General features: G+C 47.0%; 1 protein-coding gene across 6 annotated transcripts in view; it reads left to right on the plus strand.

Moving 5' to 3' along the window:
* The window catches only part of UBR4 (ubiquitin protein ligase E3 component n-recognin 4), a 2945062-nt gene that overhangs the window by 1433323 nt on the left and 1487857 nt on the right, over positions 1-23882 (plus strand). For 4 of the 6 annotated variants that reach the window (XM_069611069.1, XM_069611071.1, XM_069611072.1 and 1 more), the window contains exons 49-50: positions 19532-19748; positions 20465-20497. In XM_069611069.1, coding sequence (XP_069467170.1) covers positions 19532-19748; positions 20465-20497 — 250 coding nt within the window. The remainder of the gene's footprint in view (positions 1-19531; positions 19749-20464; positions 20498-23882) is intronic. The other 2 variants (XM_069611073.1, XM_069611074.1) reach the window with 1 other exon arrangement.

A 23882-nucleotide genomic window follows, 5' to 3' on the forward strand; every position in this document is an offset into this window, starting at 1 on the left:
AGATTTCTGACACACTGATGACAGATGCTTTGTCATCCTTGGATGCTTTGTGACCCCACCCTTAAACCCCCCCCCCCCCCCCCCCCCTCCCTTCGAGCAGCCTGACACATAACTAGTACTAGTTCAGTTCCAGATACGCACTTGTCGAACTTATGGGGACCTGTCTCCTCATTTCATCGTCTTATTTTATCTCAATCTCCTATATTGTGTAGGAATTCCCTAGACTCATGGACATGTTCATCAGTCTGTTAGGTTAATCCAACCCCTCAGAGAAGGTAGAATAACTTCATGTTCGCTGTTCATCTCCTGTAACTCACCTTTGTAACTACTCATTGTCATGCATTTTAATTAATGAGGATGCACATATTACGCCATTAGTGGAACAGTTGAGTAATGAGGTTCAAGGAATGTATTTGGAACATCCTTAACCAATGTCGCATTTAGTAAAACCAGCCAAGGTTTTGTACAAACAATGAAAAAAGCCAAGGAAATAGTGATATTGCAGAGAGGTGTTAAAAAAAACTATGCCTGCCTTGGAGCCATTGCATCCGGAGGGAGAAATCGAGATTTCGGAGCCCCTGGATAAACTGATTCAGGCAGCCGAATTAATGAATCAGTTGACTGCTGCAAACTCAGAACCTCTACACATTCAAGTTCCTGATACCACTCAATTTAGTATTAAACATCGACTTAATGATGATACTGACATGAATACTCTTAAATCATGGCAAAACAAGGCAAATCTTTTAACATTGGGACAGAGAAGGAATGAGAGAAAATCTGTAAAACACCTGCTCCGTTACAGAACCCTCAAATTGAATTTTCTAAACCTTCTGCAGACAATAATACTCATTTCGTCACACCTCGCTTAAACACTGGTAATAATCAAAAGCGGCTTTATTCAGAAGGTGAACAGAAAGTAACTGCAAACTCAATAAGAAATCTGACTCCAGCAATCGCCTTAAATAATTGCCACACTTCAATTTTAAAATGCAGAACTGCTCCATACTCACAATATGTATTAAATAGATAAAGTATTCTAAATCTGTTTAATGATGTGCGTATTGTGGAAGATATAAAATCAAGTGACATAACTCAGGTTAACTTTGTAGAAGACCAGTAATCCTGGATTAGTGAGATTATGGATTCAATCTGGAGTAATCCGAAATATACTTTGGCAAGCGAGAGCTCAATGATACTAACTCTGCTTTAGTTTATCCCAAGAGTTCACCCAAAACCAAATAAATTAGAGAGGAGAAATTTACCCTAACCAGCAATGCGAGAATGTACAAAATGCTAACTATTCTGCCACAAGAGTCGTCATAATCCATTGTTAAGTCACTTGCAAACAAGGGGCATTCAAAGAAGTTCGACAAGTGAAATTCATGGCTGCACACCAATGGGCGAATGCAAACTATTGGTGTAGACATGGATAAAATATAACAATCCAATGAAATTATGCCTCGGGTCTACAGCCTGGCTTGTTGGAACCCAAGAGGATTTAAACATCTCTTATTTAATAACTGCAATACTTTTAAAGATCTTTGATCTCATCTTGTTTCAGAAAACTTGGCTCCTAGAGATCCCAGTGTGGGAAGGTCATGTTTGAACCTTACCTGCTACCAGAGGGACCATGGGTCGTCCTGCAGCTGGCCTTTTGGTAGTGGTAAAATCTAGTTTACGATTCACATTGGAGCCTTGGGCATCCCCTAATGTATTCACCCAACTTGTTAAATTAAAAACTCCTCGTGGAGATATGGCACTTCTTAACCTCTATTGGAACCACGCAGGCATAGCAGATAGGGGGTGATAGAAATGCTAGATTTAATCAGTAGTGAACCAACAATTTTACATGTAAAGGTCACAGGCGATCTCAATATGAACTGCATGCCGTCTAATGAAGCACATTTAATGGATGCTGCTGAGAAATGGTTGACATTAATGCATGAGGGAAAATTCCTCATGATGAATAGAACACTAAAGGGTGATGTACCGCCTAAAACAACTTGGAAGCAAGATAATTTGTCAACTACCATGGACTATCTTTGATCAAAGAAATATGTGTAACATAATTGAAAATGTTGAAGTTATAAATAGCCTAAAAGTGAGCATGCCCTGCTTTTACTAACCTGGACATGGCAGGCATTGACTGATGAAGTAGAATACTATCCAGCTAAATTGATCTTCATGGGAGGGAGTAATAGATTTAGGTGGACAGATACCTCTTTAGCAAATTGTAATACATATATCTCTAACCAGAATCTAAAACTCAACTCTGAACTAGCCAATTTGGAAGGGAGATATGTTGCTATTATGAGTTTATTCAAATTACAACCATCGTCTAAATTAAAACTGTGCTACAAGCACAAACCTGTTTCTCCAGCATGGGGTCTTGCATGGATTCACATGCTCATGAATATTCCCTGTCGTCAGGCCGGGAATCCTCGGTATAGAAAAAAATCAGTATCAGTTTCGTTTCTGATCTGTCTTTCTTAGTAGTAACCAATCACTGGTTTCTGGTTCATACTTCCCCCAGCCAACGACTGCCCTCTCCCTAAGCCCCGCCTCTGGCAGCCATACTCAGATTTTTACCGCACATTCAAGTGTTGGGAGTCCTCGTGCTGTAGCTCTCGAGCTTTTGCTGCGTTTTCGCGCTTTTTCAGGAGATTTTTCTCATTTTTCGGTCAATTAGAGCCTCAAGCACCACCGTTTCTACATCTGATCAACGGGGATCCGTTTCGGAGTTTTCTATGCCGCTCAAAGGTGAAGATTTCGTTGAGTTACGCTTTTGGAGGATTCCAGAAGTTCCGAGGCCTACGCCGGACATGGCCCAGGAGAAAGGAAGCTCGACGCCCGGGAAGCTGTTCAGGACCTGCCCTGGATGCCAGCTTGAGAATGTTTTCAAGGACGAGCGTTCATTATGCCTCTACTGTCTCCATGAGGACAAGACGCACACGGAGAAGGACTGTGCGTTTTGTGGGAACATGTCGGAGCGGACCATGAAGGATCGCCACCTCCGTCTCGCCAACTGGCTGGAAGGGGAAGAGCCCGTCGGGCAAGAAGAAGAAAAAGAAGTCTGAGCGGTCTTCTAAGTCCTGTGAGGGTGCCCCGGCGACGGGGGCCCAACAAAAGGCCAAAAACTGCGAGTCCGCGGGCACCGGGAGCGCCGAACGGTCGGACTCCTTGGCTGCCAGGCAGGGCGCATCCTCCCCGGCGCCATCAACCACGAGCCAACGCTCTGGCTCGGGTAAGAGGAAGTCTGAGAACCCAGCGAAGCTTCTGGAGAGGCCCCGGTCGATCTCGAAGATTCCGGCAGAGGGGGAGCGAGGCTCGAACCCTCCCCCCAAGGTGAAGGCCCCAGGTGTACAGAAGGTGATGATGGCCTTAATTCACCCTGCTAAGACCTCGATTGAGGATGTCGCAGCGGCCCTGGCTCAGCCTGTGGAGGCTACGCCAGTGGAGGTAACCTCAGGACCCAGAGTCTCCCTGCCACCGCAGAGGGAGTCGTCTTTCAGGCCCATTGAGAAGACCCCCATGAAGTCCTCGTTGGAAAAGGTGGGGGAGGGGCAGGTGGCCATCGCGGATACGGACACGACCTCTGAAGAAGAGCTCATCGAAGTCGTGGTAGAGGCCCAGCCCATTGGGAGGGATCCCGACGAGGGCGACGACGAGAGCGACGGTGTCGCCGACTAGGTTCCTCAAGAGCCCTCGCGCCCGTCGTTTCCTGTGCCGCAGGATACTTCGGCGGCCATTTTGTCAGCGATTCAGTCCTTATGCTCGGAGATAAGGACAAGGTTGCCCCGCCCCCCGACAGAGGTACCTGAGCCAGACCCGACGGGGGAACCGGAGCCGGGGCCTTCGGAGAGTCCACCGCATAAGAGGAGGATGCATCCTACGCCACCTCTCCCACCTCTGCGTCCTGCTCTGCCTTCCCCCGGTCTACTACCCATGGGGATGATACAGGCACTGACACGGCTACTACAGGTACAGATGACGACGGGGGCGACGACGGGACGTGTGCCCTGTCGCCCCCTGCTCGGGCGTCCCCGCCCGACAAGATTGGATCCTTTCATGCCATGATTTTCCAGGGCATCCGAGCTCTTCCAACTCTGCCCAGAAGAGAAGGAGAAAGGGTTCCTTTACCAACGGCGCGAGGCTAAAAGGAAGACGGTCCTCGCCGTACCACTTCTTGATGACATCTGGGATGAGGGGCTCGCCCTCCTCAAGAACCCTGCCACGGCGCTGGCAAAGAGGGACTGGTACGCGAAGAAGTACCGGGTCCCAGACGCTGCCCCTTGTGCCTTCGGGCGCAACCTACCCCGGATTCGGTCGTCTCGGCAGCGGCAAAGATGAAAGCTGGGGGGGCATCGGCCTCAACATCAACTTCCCCGCCGGACGGCGAGGGCAGGAAGCTGGACACGATGGGACGACTATCAAGGCGGCCAACGCCCTGGCTATCGTAGCCCGCTACGACAGGGAGTTGTGGTTCAAAATCGCCCCTTGGTTGGACTTCCTTTACGGACGCCAAAAGGGCAGAGGACCATGAAATCATACAGGAAGGTGAGATTGCTTCAGACCACGCCATCACGGTGGCAACGGACATCGCCGACACCGGTTTCCGTCAGTTGGGCAACAGCATTTGCTTGAGACGACGAGGATGGCTCAAGGCGACGTACAAACCAAGGTTTTGGACATGCCCTTCGACGGGAACAACCTGTTTGGGAAGGCGGTTGATGAGTCCCTTCAGGCCATCAAGACAGACACGGAGACTGCCCGGGCACTGGGAGTGCTCCAACAATGACGGCCGTCCTTTCGGAGCTCCGGAGGCAGACAAGGTGCCTCCAAGGGATCCGGCAGTGGCTCCTCCACGTACCGCCAAGCGGCAAGATCTTCGTCCCAGGAAGCCTACAGGGGACGCGGCAAGTCAGGTGGTGCCCGTCGTTATCGACAGGGAGGTCAAGGAGGCAAGGCGGCCTCCAAACAAGACTGAACCGACCGTGCGGTCGGGCCCCCGCCGAAGCACTCCGGTGGGAGGCCGGCTGGCGAGGTTCGTCAGCGTGTGGGAGTCCATCTCCACCGACCGTTGGGTGCTGGACGCCCTGGCCCAAGGGCACGCCCTCGAGTTTCAGAAGAAGTTCCCTCGCGTTCCACCCGTGGCCAGGAAGGAAAATCACATCCCTCAACTACTGTTGGAAGTAAGGGCGATGCTCAAGAAGGGTGCCATCGAGCTCGTCCCAAAGAGGCTTTGGGGCTCCGGAGTTTACTCAAGGTACTTCCTCATAAAAAAGAAGACAGGAGGATGGCGCCCTCTCCAAGGGCGGCACTACCAGTTCAAGGCCCTCCCGTTCGGATTGAAGTCGGCACCCAGGGTGTTCACCAAGTGCCTCGCACCGGTGGCGGCGCGGCTGCGCCTACAGGGGATCCACGTCTACCCCTACCTGGACGACAGGCTCATCCGGGCAAGGACAAGGGAGTCGCCGTGGAGCACACTGCGAAGACCGTCCAGCTGCTCACGGACCTGGGATTCTCCAACTTTCCAAAATCCCACCTGGTTTTGTCGCAAGTCGCCCTGTTTCTGGGAGCCAAGCTCGACACAGTGGCGCGGCTGGCCTCACCGTCGGAGGAAAGGACCAGGACCTTTCTGGGCAAGGTGCAGCGTCTGCTGACCACGGACATGGCCAGGGTAAGATCTATCAAGTCCCTCCTTGGGATGATGTCCTCCTGCATTTATCTGGTGCGCCTTTGCAGGCTTTGGATGCGCCCCTTAAAAGAGTTCCTCGACGCCCGGTGGGTCCAGTCGACGGGCAGCTTCGAGGACAGGATCCCTCTCAACGAGACGTTCCGTCAGGCGATCCGGTGGTGGGGTACCCGCTCTCACCTGTCGGCGGGCACAGACTTTCAGACCCCAGCTCACCAGGTGACGGTGATGACGGATTCCTCCCTGGAAGGTTGGGGAGCGCACTCCGGAGATCTTCACGCGAGAGGCCTTTGGCTCCCGGAGGAGAAGTCACTCCACATCAACATCTTGGAGCTCCGCGCAGTGTTCTGGGCCCTCAGGTCTTTTCTTCCGTCCCTCAAGGGTAAGGTGGTGAGGATCTTCACTGACAACACCACCACGATGTTCTACATCCGTAAGCAGGGCGGAACCAGATCCCCAGCCCTATCCAAGGAAGCCCAGGATCTGTGGCATTGGGCCGTCACCCAAGGGATGTATCTGGTGCTTCTTCATCTGGCAGGAATAAAAAACACGATTGCCGACTCACTCAGCAGAGAGCTGCGCTCGTGCCACGAGTGGGAACTACGCCAGGATTAAGTGGATCGATTCTTCCAACGATGGGGCGAACCCCAAATCGATCTCTTCGCGACGGCGATGAATTCCAAGTGCCGAAGGTTCCCCAGCAGGTTCCCCCAGCTGAGGATCGTGGGAGATGCTTTCTCGTTCCCCTGGGACAGCCTGTTTCTTTATGCGTTCCCTCCACTGCCGTTGCTGCTCCGGCTCATCAACCAGTTCAAAAGGTCCCGGTGCAGGATGATCCTCGTCGCACCGGCGTGGCCGAGACGGATCTGGTTCCCGGACCTTCTGGACTAGTCAACGTCCACACCAGTCAAGCTGCCGACGGACACAGATCTTCTCTCCAGAGAAGGAGGCGCCATTCTTCACCACAACCCGGAGTCGCTGAACTTGCAGGCCTGGCTCCTGCAGCACTAGAGTTTGGAGGGTATGACATCCTGGCCGACTGCAGAGAGGTTCTTGCAAAGGCCAGGGCGTCCTCAACTCTCGTGCTACGGACATAAATGAAAGAGGTTCTCTGTCTGGTGCCGTGTACAGAAGATTAACCCTCTGCGGATTACGGCCCCTCAAGTATTGCCGTACCTACTGTCATTGGCCAAGGCTGGACTAGCTCATGCTTCCATCAAGATACATCTGGCCGCCATCTCACGATACACCAGAACTACGGGACGGCGGGACGGACGTCCTTGTGGTCTCATCGACTGGTGAAGGAATTTATGAAAGTATTGTTCAGATCATTCCCGCCGGTGAAGGCCCCTACCCCGGTGTGGGAGCTCAACGTGGTGCTGACCAGGCTCATGGGGGCCCCTTTTGAGCCTATGCATTCGGCACCGTTGAAATTTCTGTCGTGGAAGACAGCGTTTTGCGTGGCCATCACCTCTGCACGACGAGTGGGAGAGATCCAGGCCCTATCTTGCAAGCCGCCATACTTGACGTTTCACGACACGAGGGTGGTGCAGAGGACGCACCCCTCCTTCATGCCCAAGGTGCCGTCGGACTTCCACCTCAACGAACCCTTGGTTTTGCCAGTTTTCTTCCTGTCTCCTTCGTCACTGGCTGAAAGGACTCTGCACTCGCTGGACGTAGCTAGAGCGCTGAAGTTCTACGTGGACCGCACAAAGAGTTTCCGGAAGACATCACAGCTGTTTGTGAACTTTGGGACTGTGAATCAAGGGAAGGCTCTCTCGAAGACTTCCATTTCCAGATGGCTCTCGGGCTGCCTCATGCACTGTCACCGGTTGGCAAACCGACCGTTGCCCGGCCGTCCGAGAGCCCATTCGACCAGAGCGATCGCTGCTACCACGGCGTTCCTGTCTGGTGTGCTAGACCTCTGCAGGGCTGCGACGTGGAGGTCGACGCACACCTTCACAAGATTCTACTGCGTCGATCGGGACTCGAGGGAGGAGTCCAGGGTCGGCCAAGCAGTGCTGCGCAACCTGTTCGCTTAAGGTGAGCCTGGTGAGGAGGTAAGAGATGCTTAATGTTGAGTTGTTGTATTGCTTAATGTTGAGCCTGTTGCCACCTCCCGTGGTTGTGCAAAAGGCGATTGTCAACTTCCCCAGAACTGCCATCCAATAGCTTTCCTTGTTTCCAGGGAAACATTTTGCCCGTTTGCTGATGAGAGATTGTATGCGCTTGGTGAACATGAATCAGCTAATAGATCATTTTCAGACCAACTTTGTTCCTGGCTTGGGGACATCTGTAAATCTATTGGCAGTGTCGCTAATACAATATCAAGGGCAGCAATCAGGGCAAACAATATATATGGCATTTATGGATTTTAAAACTGCCTTTGATTCTGTTTCGAGGGAATTATTGTTTGAGAAATTAGAAAAAGCGGTGTCGTATTTACCTACAGTCCCTGATTTCTCAATTTTATTCTAACATCTTGATGCAAATTTGTTTAACCCAAGAAGGCCAACTCTCCCAACCGATTATGACATCTAAAGGCCTGACGCAAGGATGGATACTTGATGCGACTCTTTTACTTCTTCATTGGTAAATTCATTGAAGCTGTAGTTTTGGACTTCCCTAAGCTAGGTTCATGTGCGTTACTGTGGCTTTTATATGCTGATGAACTGGTTCTGCTGTCTAAAACACCAAAAGGGGTACATCATCTTCTGTCCGCCTTACAAAATCGCTTTAAAGAACCATTTATCCATAAATCTGGAAAAAACAAACATTTTGATCTATGTAGGCAAAAAATACAAAAATAGCAAAGCTTCAAGTGGATGCTTCAACAGACCCCGGTTGATGTAGTTAATGAGTATTCCCATCTTGGCTTAAATACAAATAACTTGACAGATCTCCTAAACCATCTTGAATCAAAATAAATTCAGATAGCAGTATCACAAGCACGATTGATGTATAAGAAACACGGGAGGTTTTCCTATAAGCCTCTGCTAATCTATTATAAACAGAAAGTGGTTCCGATTGTGACATTTGGTGCCGAGTCTAGAAGTTGCCAAGGAATGGTATATTGGACTAGGCTGGAAGGCTTATTCTGGAAGGCTTATTCTGGAAGAAAGCCCTAGTGCTGCCACCTAATCAACCAGTGGGGATCATAAGTATGAGATGAGGTTCTTGTCACTTAATATCATTGTAGTATGGAAATGTTTTACTTTGGATAGAAAATGCCTGATGGCCCCCCTCTGAGACCTTATTGATTACTTCTTCTACCGATAGCTCATTCCTGCCTTGGATATGCTTTGCAAACAAGTATATGGAAGCTGCTGATATATCGGCAAAATTACTGATTAATAATGAAGCAAAAACTAAGTTACAGTGGTATGACTAGCAGATGGCCTGGCAACTGTGCCAAAAATACCAGAGTTTTAAAATGGGAATTTTAACTTGAAATCCTCAAATAACCCTGAACCGTATTTGATAACCTTTCCAGCGCCTAAATATAGGTCTATGTTTCTTCGTTTGAGGCTAAATTTATGGCCCACTAGGGACCATTTAGGAGTAAGAACAAATGCTACTCTAGCTGACAGAGCCTGTTGATACTGTAAAAATGGTCTCCAATCTAAAACGTTAAAGCCTATTTTGGGCACTTTTAGAATTGAGAAAGCTGTTTTTACAGCATTTGTTTAAAGATTTTAAAATTTTAACACCTAATAAATTGTGGTTAATTTCAGTGATCAACGTATCTCTGTTACCTTAGCAGGAATTACATTTTTAGAATTACCAATTTTAGGCCTAGTACTGCTTTGCTATATATTAACATATGTGATGCAAATTATATGTTTTAGTAATGTGTCTTATCATAATTAATGTATTTTACCCAAGGGTAATGTTTGTCCTTTAAACATGTACATTTTTAATTTTTGTATGACTGTATTGAAGGTTGAAATTCTTTGTCAACAACCATATCAATAAAAATAAAAGGCACAGCAATGATGTTTCTAGTTTCTCTTAATACTTACCTTGAATTCTAACTGGTTCTGAATTACTTGCTTCACTTTGCTGCATAGAGACTATTTGTGTTTTTTTGTTCTTGAGCCATTCCTCACTGTCTTGTGTTGCTGTTCTTTAGCAAGTAAGCACCATAATGCATTTACATGTGCATAGTGAAGTTTAGTTGATATAATGTAGTTATTATTTGTATTGAATAATGTATGTTCAGGCCTAATGCATATTTTATTTGTATTCTTTACTGCCTAACTTCATTTGTTGGTGTGTTCTGTGTATCTCATTGAACCAATATGTCACACCACACCTTCCAAATTCTATGCCTCACCTTACTTGATCATTTTTCGAGACCTCAATGACTCTTCCCTGTTCAACAGGCTGGCGCCTCAGAAAATTCCCGCAAGCTGATTCTGAAAATCTATCAACAGTGAGCATCTGCCGAGATACCAGGCCTGGCACGGTCTACACACTCTGTCTAGGGGTATGCCTGTTGCTGGGCAGATGTGGGGAAAGGGTCTGTCCAGGATTGGACAGTCCTTGTCAGCTGGAACGTTGCAGATCTTTGCCATTTGTAGGTTCGAGGTGACCCTTGCTCGAATTTGTTATAAAAAAAAAAAAGGAGTCGAGCAGCCATACTTCAGATGGTCATTGGGAGCCAAGACAACCTCGAAGAGTTGCAGCCTCCTGAAGACCCGAGGTTGACCTTTGAAGGGATCTGGCCCATCTCGTCGCAGCAGTGCTTTCCCTGTGATTTTTGCAACATTTTGTTTTAATCGGGGACAAGCCTGCAATAGCCCCACACCCCATTCCCCACTAACCTCAAAAGCATATTTTAATTATTCCCAAACTGGAAGCCTCTAAAAATGATACAACAAGCACAGCGACATCAATTTCACCAAATGTGATGTAACGCTGTGACAAGGTGGGTAGGTTCGCGTTGACCTTCAGCACTGCCTCTGACCAAGTCCTGGTGAAGCCCTTTGTCTCTGGATCCATCTCCCGAAAACATTTAATGTTTGACCATTTGGTGGTTCGATCAACCAGTCCGAACCCCTGCGTAAATATTCTGCCACAAGAAGGGTTCGTGAGCATCCCAGAACCATCCTGTGGGCTAACTAACTTCAATCATGGCATCTGCAGTTCATCCTTCCCCCATTCATCTTTGAAGGTCACCAGCTTGCGGCCCGCAACCCGTCCCCTAGCAGCTGCTGCTCTCTTCCACGAAGAGGGGCTTTGCTGGAGCAGTGCCTTGATTCTCACTATGTGAGTTGCCTTCAGCCTCCTGAAAAATGTATACATCGTAGCAGCATGACTGCCTTTGTCTGTACCCAGACCATGACACCAATGACTGTTCCATCTTCTAGACCTTATCGAACATCACAGAAGGTTTGTGGGGTTGTTTGATGCCTGTGCTATGGCCTCTGATTCAGACTCTGTCCGAATCCATGCCTCTCAGTTAGAGCAGACCCCTGGAGCGTACTACCTCTTCTAAGAAGTCACGATCCCACAGGGTAGCTTCCCGTGATAAGATGGTAAAAAAAGGCCATGTCACCCATGCTATGACTTCCACTATGACTGTCGCTCCATGGTTCTCCGACATCTACTTAGTTGATGGCCATGACTACGACAGTCTATTCACCATCTTTAATGACTTCTACAGATAAATAATCCGCAAAGCGCTCGTCCACGACTTCTGCTGCTCCTTCGATGGCTTCTTCATTAGCGGCTCTTACTAAACACTAAAAAGATATGGTTTGTGAAATAGTAGGCTTTGGCCTGTTTTATAGAGCTCTGGTAGGTATTGCGTGCATGTGTATATGCCAGCTTCGCAGAGGATTCAAATAAACGATGCCACTTCGTTTGGCTTGAAGGCATTTTTGTTTTAACAGTCTCAGCTCAGAGTAGCATGGGGCAGAGGTTTGACAACGAATGGTGGAAATCCTCGAGGGGGGCCAAGGAGTCAGCAGTTGACTGCAAGTCCTCATTCAGGGCATTGCACGCATTATTGCCACCAAATGGGTCTGAACTGGAAAGTGCGAGTGAAACACATATGCTAAACATGGATTACTTGCCTGCCGAACCGGCGTTGGCGGGGGAGAGAGAAAGTGCAATCCTGCTTGGAATTGGTATGCCGCAGGATTCATCGCCGAATACTCCTGAGCTGTTTAACATCCCGACTGGTGAATTTGAATCACTGTTAAACAAATCCTCGATTTGTATCAAGTTCTACAGAGTATTTCAACCCCCCCAAGAGTAAATATGGGGCTTCAGACATTGACTGCTTTAAACTGTTTTATCGTCATTTGTAAAGAATTTTGACATTTTAAAAGATTATATAGCGCTTTGGTGTAAAGCGCTATATAAGTAATACAATGCAAAAGATGAGGTTTGGGTAAATACGGACAAATGCAGGGAATCTACTAGATTTTGTGCACTATTCCTAAGAAGGGTGAAGTCAGATGTGTCTTCAAAAATTAAGTACCGGGCTTTTTGACGAAACTGGTAGACATTTATGAGGAATTCAGAATTATGCCCTTCCTGGAGAAGGTCCTTGATATTGTTAAAACGGAGATAATCTATTTCTCTTGCATTCATTCAATACAAACAAAAAGATGTATGTGCTATTTGTCTATATCTGGGTTCTGTCCATGTACAAACAAAGGATCCCTTAGACGTGAATAAGGTGGGTATGAGGGAGGCAAGGAATGAAAGATCTATATTAAAACTGTGATTCCCCACTCCAAGAATGGAGTTTTCCTTTCTAGATACTCCCCCTTCGATGGCGTTAATAGTAGAATTTCTTTGCTAAGGAGCTATTGAGTACAAGTTTGAACAAACAGTGGTTCTAATGTAATCGCCATTGGTTTAGATAACCGAAACAAGAGTTCCTAAAAAGAAGAAACGAAAGAAGAACACTGTCAAGGATGTGGCACAGCAGAGTAAAAAAAACAAAAAAATAAATGAAGAAAGTTAATAGAAGTTCTTTTTGAAGTTTGTGAGAACATTGAACTGCCAATTAGACCAGGAATAAGACCCTATTGCAAATGTTACTAAGGATTGACTGAAGATTGCCACGTTGTTTCAAAAACATAGCGGTGCACAGAAGTCTATGGTGTCAGTACAAACGGCCTCACAGTATTCCCTGACTAGACCAGACCATCGTTCTTCGCCAAAGACCATATGCAAATCAAGCTTGACAAAAGTCTGCCAAGAATTCGGCCTCATCGCATCAGAGGACAAAAAGGAATGCTTCCCATTTGATCACATGGGAAAGAGATGCAAGTCAGTAGTCTCAATACCAATTCTAGATCATGTTTGGGAGGAAGTCCTGAAGGTGATGAGACACCCTTTTACAGAACCACCAGCCAGTTAAGGCCTGGCTACATAAATATTTCAACCCTCCAGATTCAACACCAAAGTGTCTCACCTCGCAACCGGCATGAAAATTGGTAGTTTCTGTGACGGTGAGTCAAAAAGCCCGCTCGAACTTGCTGAGGTATGCAGTGCCCCTGGAGAATGAGGGCCGCAAGCAGGATGCTTTTGTAAAAAAAGGTTCTGGCGATAGGAGGTACTACCATCAAAGCGGCCAATTCCCTGGCCATTATCACTCGCTACAATCGGATGATATGGCATAATGGGAGATGTGGCAAAGGCCAGAGCCCATTCTCGAGCATCTCGCAGAGTACAAAAGGAAGGAGGCCAAAGCAATACTCGGAGAGGGAGAAGAGGTGTTGAATCACAGTATAAACATTGCAGTAGACCTGCTGAAACTGGGTTCAAGCAAATCGGCAATGGTGTGGTACTAAGACACCAGGGTTGCCTCAGATGCACAGACTTTAGCCCAGAAGGTCACCACAAAGTGGTAGAAATGGCCTCTGAAGGGGGTAACCTCTTCAGGCTCAAAATAGATGAAGCCCTCAAGGCCATGAAGAGAGACCTGGACACTGTACTCTCCCTCGCATTGTTAGATAGCAGGCGTACCTTTCAGCCCTTCAGGAGATCCTCAGGAAGAGCAGGTTCTTCCACCCCCGCTAGAGGAAGTAGGCTTTACTTCAGGGGCATTTCATACTACTCGCAGGGGTGTAAACGACCCTACCAAGGTTATCAAAGGTTGAACGACTTTAGACAAACAGACTTCAGGTTCCCAGAGTGGTCGAGAGCGGAAGCAACAATAGTGACTCTTACGCAATACAAAGCCAGGTTGGGAGGGAATGTCTTACAGCATGTCCAAAACTGGACACACATACCAACGGACATGTGGGTGTTAGAAGCAGGGTTCACAAGCATCTCCTGGAATTGAAACCCCCCCCCCCCCCCCCCCCCCCCCCCCAACCCCCAAATTCCCCCAGGTCACCATCTGCCTGTCTACATACGTGTTCAGCCAAGAGGAACAACAAATGTTGGAAAAAAGGATCATAGAAAATATTCTTAAAAGGTTTAAGGAAGGGGGGCGTTTACTCCCGATACTTTGTCGTTCAAAATGCGGACGGCAAATTGCGACCTATTTTGGGTCTAGGCAAACTAAACAAATTCAAAAAGAAACACAAATTCACCATGGTAACACTACATCAAGTCATAAAAGCAGTACAGCACCAGGACTATCTAGTGTCCCTAGACCTCCAGGACGCATACTTTCACATTCCATTTCACCCACGTCACAGGAAGTACTTGCGTTTCGTGGTAAATGATGTCCACTACAAATGCAGTGCTGCCTTTGGGTCTAAAGTCAGCCCCACGCACATGCACCAAGTGTCTTGCTTCAATAACCGCCAGCTTCCTCAGGGACAGCCACCACATGTACCCCTATTTGGACGACTAGTTGGTAAAAGCATCCACCAGCGCCAGGGCACAATGCTCCACGTCGGAGACAGTCAAGTGGCTCCAAAGCCTAGGATTTGCCATCAATTACAAAACAAATCCGCTCTTCGGCCATGCAAGAAATTGGTCTTGCTTTGCACAGAATACTCCACGGGCGAGCCAAGGTATGTCCATCGGCAGAAAGAGTCAGCACACTTAAATTGTTGATTCCAGCTCTCAAACAGGACGATGGGTAACATTGCTTAACTGCATGCAGCTCCTGGGGTATATGGCGTCTTGTATTTCTCTAATCCGAAACTGCCGACTCAATATGAGGCCCCTGTAAGATTTCATTGCGTCAAGTTGGTCGCAGACTTCAGGAATATGGGGGCGAAAAAATACAAGCCTCGTCCAGACTGGCTCAAAGGCTTCACTGGTGGGTGAAGAAAGCAAACCCGTTCCAAGATACACCATGTCACAGGAATCTCATCTCCGACGCGTCTATTTTGAGCTGGGCAGCCAAAATGGGTGCTAAAATCCTTCTCGTCAGTACTCAAGGGGCAGTCGCTCAAGAGCCCCGCGGACCATTCTACGACGATGTACTACCTCAGGAAACAGGGGAAACACACTCCAGGACCCTGTCCCTAGACGCAAAACACATCTGGCACTGGCCAATACCCCACAGCATCTCCCTACAAGCATTCCATCTTCCCGAAATCCAGAACCAAGTGGTAGGCGGCCTAAGCAGACCGGCGTCACAAAGCCACAAGTGGGAACTCGACAGCAGCTACATTCAGCAACTGTTTCAGCGGTGCGATAGACTGTCTGTGGACCTATTTGCCACCAGTTTAAACAAAAAGTGCAAAGAATGTGCCTGCAGAGCCCCTCAGCAGGGGTCAATGTGGAACGCATTCTCTTTCCCATGAAGTGACCTGATTGCATACGCGCTCCCTCCCGGTTCTGTGATTTATTTTCAAAATCTTTCAGATAATCAATTTTCTTTTTTGTTTAACGAAACAGTTCTATAACAGAAAAAGATCTAATTTTGTATCTTTTAATTTGGGGCTCTGCCCCAAAGCCCACAGTTTCTCTATGCTTTTAACCCCACCCAAACCCCCATCCCCACCCCCTAATATATATATTTTTAAAAATTGATATCATTCTCTGAATTATTTTTGTTTAAATCACTGGATACCTTCGCTCCCTTCCCGTTCATATGCCGGGTGTTGCAAATGATCAGAGCTCGGTCGTGCTGAGTAATCCTCATCTCTCTGAAATGGCCACGCCAAACGTGGTTCTCTGACCTAATCCAACTCTCACTGGATCTATCAATATGCTTACACAATCACCTGAGCATCATTTCTCACGACCATGGGAAAATCTTGCCTCACAACCTGCAGTCCCTATGGCTAACAGCATGGCTCCTGATTTCGCTTAGTTTGATAGTCCAGCTATCCCTAAGGAGTGCAAGGACATTTTTAGTGGCCCGGGCCCCTGCCCCCAATAAGTCAAGGGGAAAATATTCTGTGCTTGGTGTGCAAAACAGGGCATTGAACTGCTCCAGGTACACCCGGGGCTACTACTGTACCTTCTCTACTTGGCCAAGCAGGGTCTAGCACACACATCCATAAGCATGCACCTAGCGGCCATCTCCAGATGCACCAAACAGAGTAAGGGCATTCTTCTGTATAGTAACCGTTATCAAACACTTTCTTAAAGGGCTATTCAGAACATTTCCACCAACGAAAAAAACACCTGTTGCGTTCCTGGTAACCATCATGTCAGCTGGGTGAGTGTCAGAATTTCAGGCTCTTGTTGTCCACGAACCATACTTAGGGTTCCAAAAAGGATAAGCTCCTGCTTATAACGAATCCACAATTTATCCCAAAAGTCCCTTCAGACTTCCACAAAAATACAACCATTGCTTTACCGATCTTTTTCCAAAAAGCTGCTTCTCCAACAGAGGTAGCTCTGCTCTCTCGCTTAAATATTACATTGACAGAACCAAGCTCTACACAGCTCTTCCTGATTTATGGACCGTCTAACAAGCAAAAGCTCTTTCAAAATGGGCATTTCCAGGTGGATTTCATCTGTCTTTTCCTTCTGCTATGTGTCAGCAGGGAAACAGTTGAGCGCTCCGCCGCATGCTCACTTTAATAGAGCCACTGCCGCCTGGTGGGAAGACATGTCGATCGCAGACATTTGCCAAGCAGCTACATGGTCGGTGCCATATACCGTTTACAAAGCACTACTGCATGAAGAGGCAGCATACAGCAGGAGGTCAAACGGGAAGAGCAGTCCTGCAGCATCTTTTTGAATAAGATAACAGGCACTCCTGTTCTCCAGCATTGGTATCTTTCATAGATTCATATGCACCCTCCTTGCGGCCCTACAAGGTAAAAAACCTTGGCACCTCACTGATCTATCCAGCATGACAGGTCAGAATCTGATGGGAGGAAGATGAGGCGGGTCTATTGGACCAACTACTCGAGGTCCCATTGGTTGGGACCAAAAGCACCCATAAGAAGGATGACAGCCTACAAAACAGAACATTTTTTTCTTTGCTTTAAGCAAGGGAAACAATACGGTAACCGAGGATAACCCAGCCTGATAACGAGGAATATTAACAGCATGTGAATCTATGAAAGATACCAATGCTGGAGAATGGGGGCTACAGGCAAGCAACTTACTCCTTACTGAGAGGCAAGTAATTTGTTGGTAGGACTCCACAAGCAATCCGTTCAGAGGTCTTTTGCTTTCAGTGAACTCATTGCCTATACTTGAAATAGCAGCATACAGAGTAAGCGGTATTCTCTGAAAAATATTGATCTCTTAAACATGTGTTCTTATATATGTTTCTACCTGTACTATTTATTTATTCATATTTGTAAAGCGTAACAGCACGTAGGCATCGTGGCGCTGGTTACAGAGAGTTGGCAAAACTTAGTTACATGACAGAGCATTATACAGTTTTGTACGTTTGATCATTTTCAATACATTTCAAGAGTTTACACAGTTATATTTACAATAGGGCGGTGGTGGGAGACATAGGGAGGCAAGAGGTACGCAATGTAAAGGTTAGGTGTCGGTTAAAAAGGGAAGTTTTCAGATTTTTTCGAAAGGCATAGACGGAGGTTTCAGCTCTGAGAGTAGTAAAGAGTGAGTTCCAGAGTTTGGGTGCAATGTATGGGAAGCCTATCCCGCCTGCTCTAGCCCTGTTGATGTGGGGGGTGATGAGTTGATTGGTGTAGTGAGTTCTTGTCGGTCGAGAGGAAGTGGTTCTGGGTAAAGTTTCTGATAGATATGACGGGACAGTGAAGTTGAGGTATTTGTGAGTGATGGTTAGGATTTTAAAAGTAATGCGGTCTTTGACAGGGAGCCAGTGAGCTGCCTTTCTGGCTTGTGTGATGTGGTTCCTTCTGGGGATGCCCAAGGCTGCTCTTAGGGCATTGTTTTGAGTGATTTGGAGTCTATTTAGGTTTTTTCATGGAGGTACCTGTTAACGAGGGCATTGCAGTAGTCTAGCTTGGCGCCTATGGTTGCTCTGGCTATCGAGAGACAATAAGGCTTGATGAGATAAGGTTTTATAGCATTAATGAGCTTCGTGGTGTGCGTGAAAGCAGAGGCAATGGCATTAACTTGCATATTCATTGATAGAGTAGCATCAATGTGGACACCTAGAGTCTTGACGGATGAGGAAACGGGGATGATGGAATTATAAACGTTAAAGTTGGTGTAGAGGGCGTCTAGTTTGGCTAGCGTGGCTTTTTGGCCGAGGATTAGGATCTGTCTTCTCCCCATTGAGGCCATTTGCCGCCATCCGGGCTTGGATTGTGACGTAAATTCGGAGTAGAGCCTTAGCATCTTGGTCATAGGATCCGGATAGAGGTAGGAGTACTTGGGTGTCGTCAGCGTAGTTTATATATAAGCTATTCCAAGTGCATCAAGCATATCGAAGAGAGGCTTTGTGAATAGATTATACAAAGTAGGGGCTGTGCATGAGCCTTGCAGGACTCCCCAGTGGATAGTCAGCATTCGAATGTTTGAGAATACCTTCATTGCTCTACCCTCGAGGAAGGAGGTAATCCAGGAGGCTGCTTGTTTGGAGAATTGGGCTGCTTGTGTGAGGTGGGTGGTAAGAGTCTTGTGATCTACAAGATCGAAGGCTCCCGAGAGGTGTAGGAGGAGGAGGAGGGCAGGTTTGCCTTTATCCATGATTTGAGTGATTTTTTTTTTTTAAGTCCAAGAGGGCAGTTTCCGTACCGTGCCCTTTGCGGAATCCAGATTGTCTTTTACCTAGATTAGAATTTGTTTCCAGGTAGAGGCTATGGGCTGCCTTGTCCAGAATTTTAATAAAGAAAGGGACAGTGGTTATGGGCCGATAATTGTTTGGCTGGGCTGGGTCAAGTGTAGGCTTTTTCTGCAAGGGGCGTACCCAAGCTTCTTTGAGGCTGTCGAGAACGATGCCTGTCTTAAAAGAAGAGTTCATGAATTCCGTTAGAAGAGGGGCATGGGGCTCAGCACATTCCTTGATGATCTTAGGTGGGCAAATGTCACTTTTGCCGAGGGATGGTTTGAGGTGTTTGAGGAGGTCTATAACTTCAGATTATATGATATTCCTAAAGGAGAATTGGGGGAGGTGGGGATCCTTATGGTGAGAAGGAGTTTGACGAGGCAGGTGCTGGCTTGGTAGTGCCTTATAATGGTCTTGAATTTTTTTGGGAGGCGGATTATTTTATTAAGCATTGCTGATTGTATGCTTGTGCATCAAGTTTCGTCTTTAATGATCTCGCCTGGGCTACAAAGTATTTTGGGGTGTGTACTTAATTCTCTAATTTGTTTATACAGTTTGTGTGTGTGACAATTTCAATCAATGTGGCGTGGGTAGACTACATTTTGTTCTCTACACTTTTGATAAGACGTTTACAGTGATCAGCACCTTTTTTTGTTTCCAACAGTGTACTTGAGGTGTATAGCCACATCTGATATGCTATTGCATTAGTCTAACCTTTGGTGTTCTTCCTACAGTTGGGGCATCTGTGGATCCAGCTGGTGTCACTATGATGGATGCTATTAAAATTTACGGCAAAACGAAGGAGCAGTTTGGTTGGCCGGACGAACCCCTTGAGGATTTCTCATCTGCCTCAGCAAGCAATGTGTGCCCCCAAAACCTTAATCAGGGCAATACTGTGACAGAGACGGAACCTGTGGTCCCTGCAACCAACAATGGGCCAGTCCTGGAGAGGTGTGTATATTCTAATCACCATTTTCGCTGTTTGTAGGGACCCCTGTAAAGTAAGGGTGTTTCTGAAATGGTTAGAAATGAATTGTTCACGTTAATGCATAAACCTTTCTGCTACTGGTCTTGGTGAGGGTCCTGTAAGGGAGCACTGTAGAGTTAGTGCTAGATGTTGCTACAGTTCTACCATTTCTCTTCTACCATGGTTTGCTTGTTGGGGATTTGGGGGTAGAAGCTGTCTAGATCTGGGCTATGTTTAGCAGATTTTGCATAGGAAGCCATTAGTGTGTTCTACATAGCGTTGTAGATGGTGACCAGCAATTCACCATGTTGGTAAACAAAAAAAAGGGTTGGCATGTTGTAAATTAAACTATTCAGACTTGAGAAAGGGGTTGGCAGTTCTGCCCGAAGTTATCCTAGTGTGTGGCATAGGCTGTGGAGTTATTAGCAAGTAGCCATCCAGATTTATGAAATGGATTGTCAGATTAGGATCTTGCTGCATCACGCCTTGTTTAAATCCTGGGCTGTAAGATTTCCTGTCGAATCTGTGCAGAGAAGGCATCATCCTGACAATGCCATTGCTTCAACAAATATCCATACCTTAATTGCCAGAGTGTGTGCTATTTTGGCTTACTGATCTTAATTTCATTTGTCTTAGAATGTGATTATGGTGATTATCTGTGAGCTTTACATGTTTTTCCTTTTTCTTTACTTCCCCAAAGTTCTGAATCTGAGCCCCTAACAAGCCTGGACCGGTTAGTATATGCCTCCTTCTCTCTGCACGAATGCCTGTGTGTGTCCAAAATGACAAAAATGGTGTGCAGGGTCTGCATTGTTTGGTTTTTGCATGGCAGGCACAGCACAGGACACTATTGGCTCCAGAGCAATGGTAGGTGGAGATGGATTGTGAGCAGCACAATGACCACTTTTTAGACATGACACAAGTTATGAGATTCCAAATGGTTAATAGGGTTGAGGAGAGTTTACTCTAAATGGCTAGCTGGTAGAACTTTCAGCACATTTCCAGCTTAGGCATTGGCAAGCCATTCAGTGATTGTGCCCCAGGGTCAGTGTTGTGGCATCCAATTTCTTGTAGAGTTGAATCTGGTTTTGCTTACTGTTTACCTCTACCCTGATTAAAGTGGAGTGTTTTAGGAGACACACCCAGCCATCTGTTCAGGGTATGAGGTCACTGTCTAACACCCAATAAATTACACAATGCTTAAACTTTTCCCAGTGTAGCTTTTGGTAGCTGTGGTCTGGTAGCCAAGATCAAGTCTCTCGAGGGGAATAGGACAGACCCGAATACAGAGTAACACATTATTACTTTGAACGTGGGTGCGTCCATGCTGTGTTATCATGAAAATAAACTTTTTATTGGATGCATTCCTCCCACAGATTGCTCATTTTAAGAAATCTGCCTCAGGTGCAGTCAGGTATAGAAAACTTTTCAACCGCCACCAGGTGGTACAACATGGCTCTGCATATGTCTCTGCTCTCTTTGGCAGTATGTCGTTCCGGAGGTGACTTCAACCCAGTATCTATCTGGAGCTGTGGGGACAGCTCTCATCTGTTCCTTTTTTCCACAATCACGTGAAGGCACATTATCGGTCGCTCCATCTTTTTTTGTCTTTTTTTGGTTTTCCCAAATCGGATTTCAAACCGTGTTTGTCTTGTCAGCGATTGATGTCAGTGCCCAATACACACCTGTCTTTTTTGACTCAGAACTGCTAACACAGCAATGTGGATCATTCCAGTCGATGAACCCAAATTCGATAGAAGTTGATACCTACAATTCTGGTATCAGAGGAATGAGGTTGGAGCAGTGACTGGGACATAAGGAAGAAAGTGACTTCACCTCTCATGTAGGAAGTTGTCACATTCATCTTCCTCACGAAAACACATCAGAATCACATATCTAGGGATACATCATTGGCATTTGTAAGTTACCCCCTTTTCCTACATGTTCCTCTACCCCAGAAGAACGGGGGGAACCCTTTCGAAATGCTATGGAAAAATGTTTTACATGACCCACTAGCTACTACAGAGTTCCCCTGTTAGAAATGATTTTCAATTCCACCACTAGTGTGTGTGGTTTTGGAAGGCCAACCTAGTGAAATTTCCCAGGGCTTTCAAACTTGGGTCTACCCAAAGTAGCGGGCTAGTATAGGCTGCACAGTAAGGCTCAGCTTTGTTGGGAAAGATTTTCCTTTTGCTGCTTTCCCTTCATAGATATCTATGGAACTGCCCAACCATGTGTTGCTGTTTTTTGCCTGTCTCAATTTTTGGAGTCGGGTGAAGCATTTTGACTTCACTTGTCTTGCTAATCACTTTTGGTGGCACTGATCACTCCATATGGCTATCTGTGCAGGAGAACTCTATTCTCCAAAGTGGAATACTATGTTTATTTTACACTTCCAGTGAGGTGCGGTATGGATACGTTGTGCCCATAAAGCTTTCTTTTTGATTACTTTTTGGTCATTTGTTTGATGTGTCCAAGATGGACTGGAGGCAGCGGACCGGTTTTCTTTTAATTGTCTTGTGCACATTTTCATTTTACTGCTTATTGCCTCTTTAGAATACTATACTGTCTAAAATGGGTGTGCCACAAGATGTTTGCCTGTCCTCTGGCCAACTTTTATTTTGGCTTCTTGAACTCAAATTTGCCGTATATAGTAAGCCCTTGCCCAGAGAAAGCTCCAGCTTTCCTGGGCATAGAACCATTGTGTGATTGTGGCCGGATGTGGGGGCTAGTGCTAGGACTCTCTGGTCCCAGTCCACATCCCTGCCAGTGTGTCTTTGTTGCTTGGAAAATGTGTTTGCTGAAGGCCATGCATGATTGGACAGCCCCTGTTCGTTTCTTTCAATGGCGTAGTGTGTTAGGGAGAATTCTCTTTAAGCTGAATTTCCTAACCTAGTGAGTCCCCCAGCAGCTTTGCTGGATTTCTGGAGTTTGTTTGTTTTCCTCCTGCCAAGAGTGAGACTCTTTTCCTCCCACTCTTGGACATGATTTATGGTATTCCTTTGACTGTGAATGTGTTTCATGGGCTATGGGGTCCTTTACTCCATAGGGTCTCATGTGTTTTTACGATGTGTGTTACACAGCACCCTCTGTGCAGTAACACAGGGGTGTCATAGTGACACCCCACCATAGACTCCATACTCTGGGACTGACTACTGTCTCCCAGGGCATGTAAAGTCACCATTGGCTTTACTAGTCCCAAATTATTAACAGAAACCAGTACAAACAATCATATTGTGGACGTACTGGTCGGGGCAATTCGATTGCCCCGGGGTCTGTTAGTCGAGGGGGCACGTCTCCATCCCCCCTGATCGGGTTTTGGCTGGTGGCAGTGGAAACTACTTGTTATATTCGACCGCAAATATTTTCCTATGGGATTTTCCCATTGTTTGAGACTACCAACTTTAATTATTTAATTCTCATAGCCTCGAACATACCGCCGGTTTATTTAATTAATATTAATTCTCCGGTTGGTATTTTTTGCCAAGACTCGATTCTAAAATGGCGTTTGTGTTCTCTTCTGTGACTCCAACCCAAGTCGAGCCCTTTGTTCCACTTTTTGGCGGGCTTCTCCACAGAAGCCTCCAAAAGTGGTGCCACTCTGTCTGGGTACCACAGGGGGTGAAGGAGGGGGTTTAGGCACCCTGGACTGAGTTACCTTGGTAACTCAAGACGCACTCTTGTGTGATTGGCCCAAGTGGTGAGCCGGCCGGCTCACCACTTAGCATGTTTCAGTGACAGCTAGGCTGAGTGAATGGGGGTTTTCTGCATAAAAGCAGGGCTTTGGGGACTGGAACTTCAGAAGTCGCCACAGGACCTGATTATCCGACGAGGGAGAAGCTGAGCCGACCTACCACGACAACACCACCGGTGGAGCCCTGCAGAACCGACTCACCACTTCCCGGCGACAGAGAAGATCTCCCGGCTGGAGAGGCTTCTTCCTTTGACTGGTGGGTACAACCAGTTTACCTTTCTTTCTTCGCACCCCAGCCCGGTTTGTGGTCGAACTGCCCGTGCCAAGCACTCCGGCAGCAGGATAGCCACTCGCCACCGGACCGCTCCTGGTACCTGAGAAACTCCGCGGCTGGTTTCTTCCCTGGCAGTGCAACGGATTCCGG

This window comes from Ambystoma mexicanum, chromosome 8, assembly GCF_040938575.1.
Source record: "Ambystoma mexicanum isolate Mex_15411 chromosome 8, UKY_AmexF1_1, whole genome shotgun sequence".
Classification (NCBI taxonomy): Eukaryota; Metazoa; Chordata; class Amphibia; order Caudata; family Ambystomatidae; genus Ambystoma; species Ambystoma mexicanum.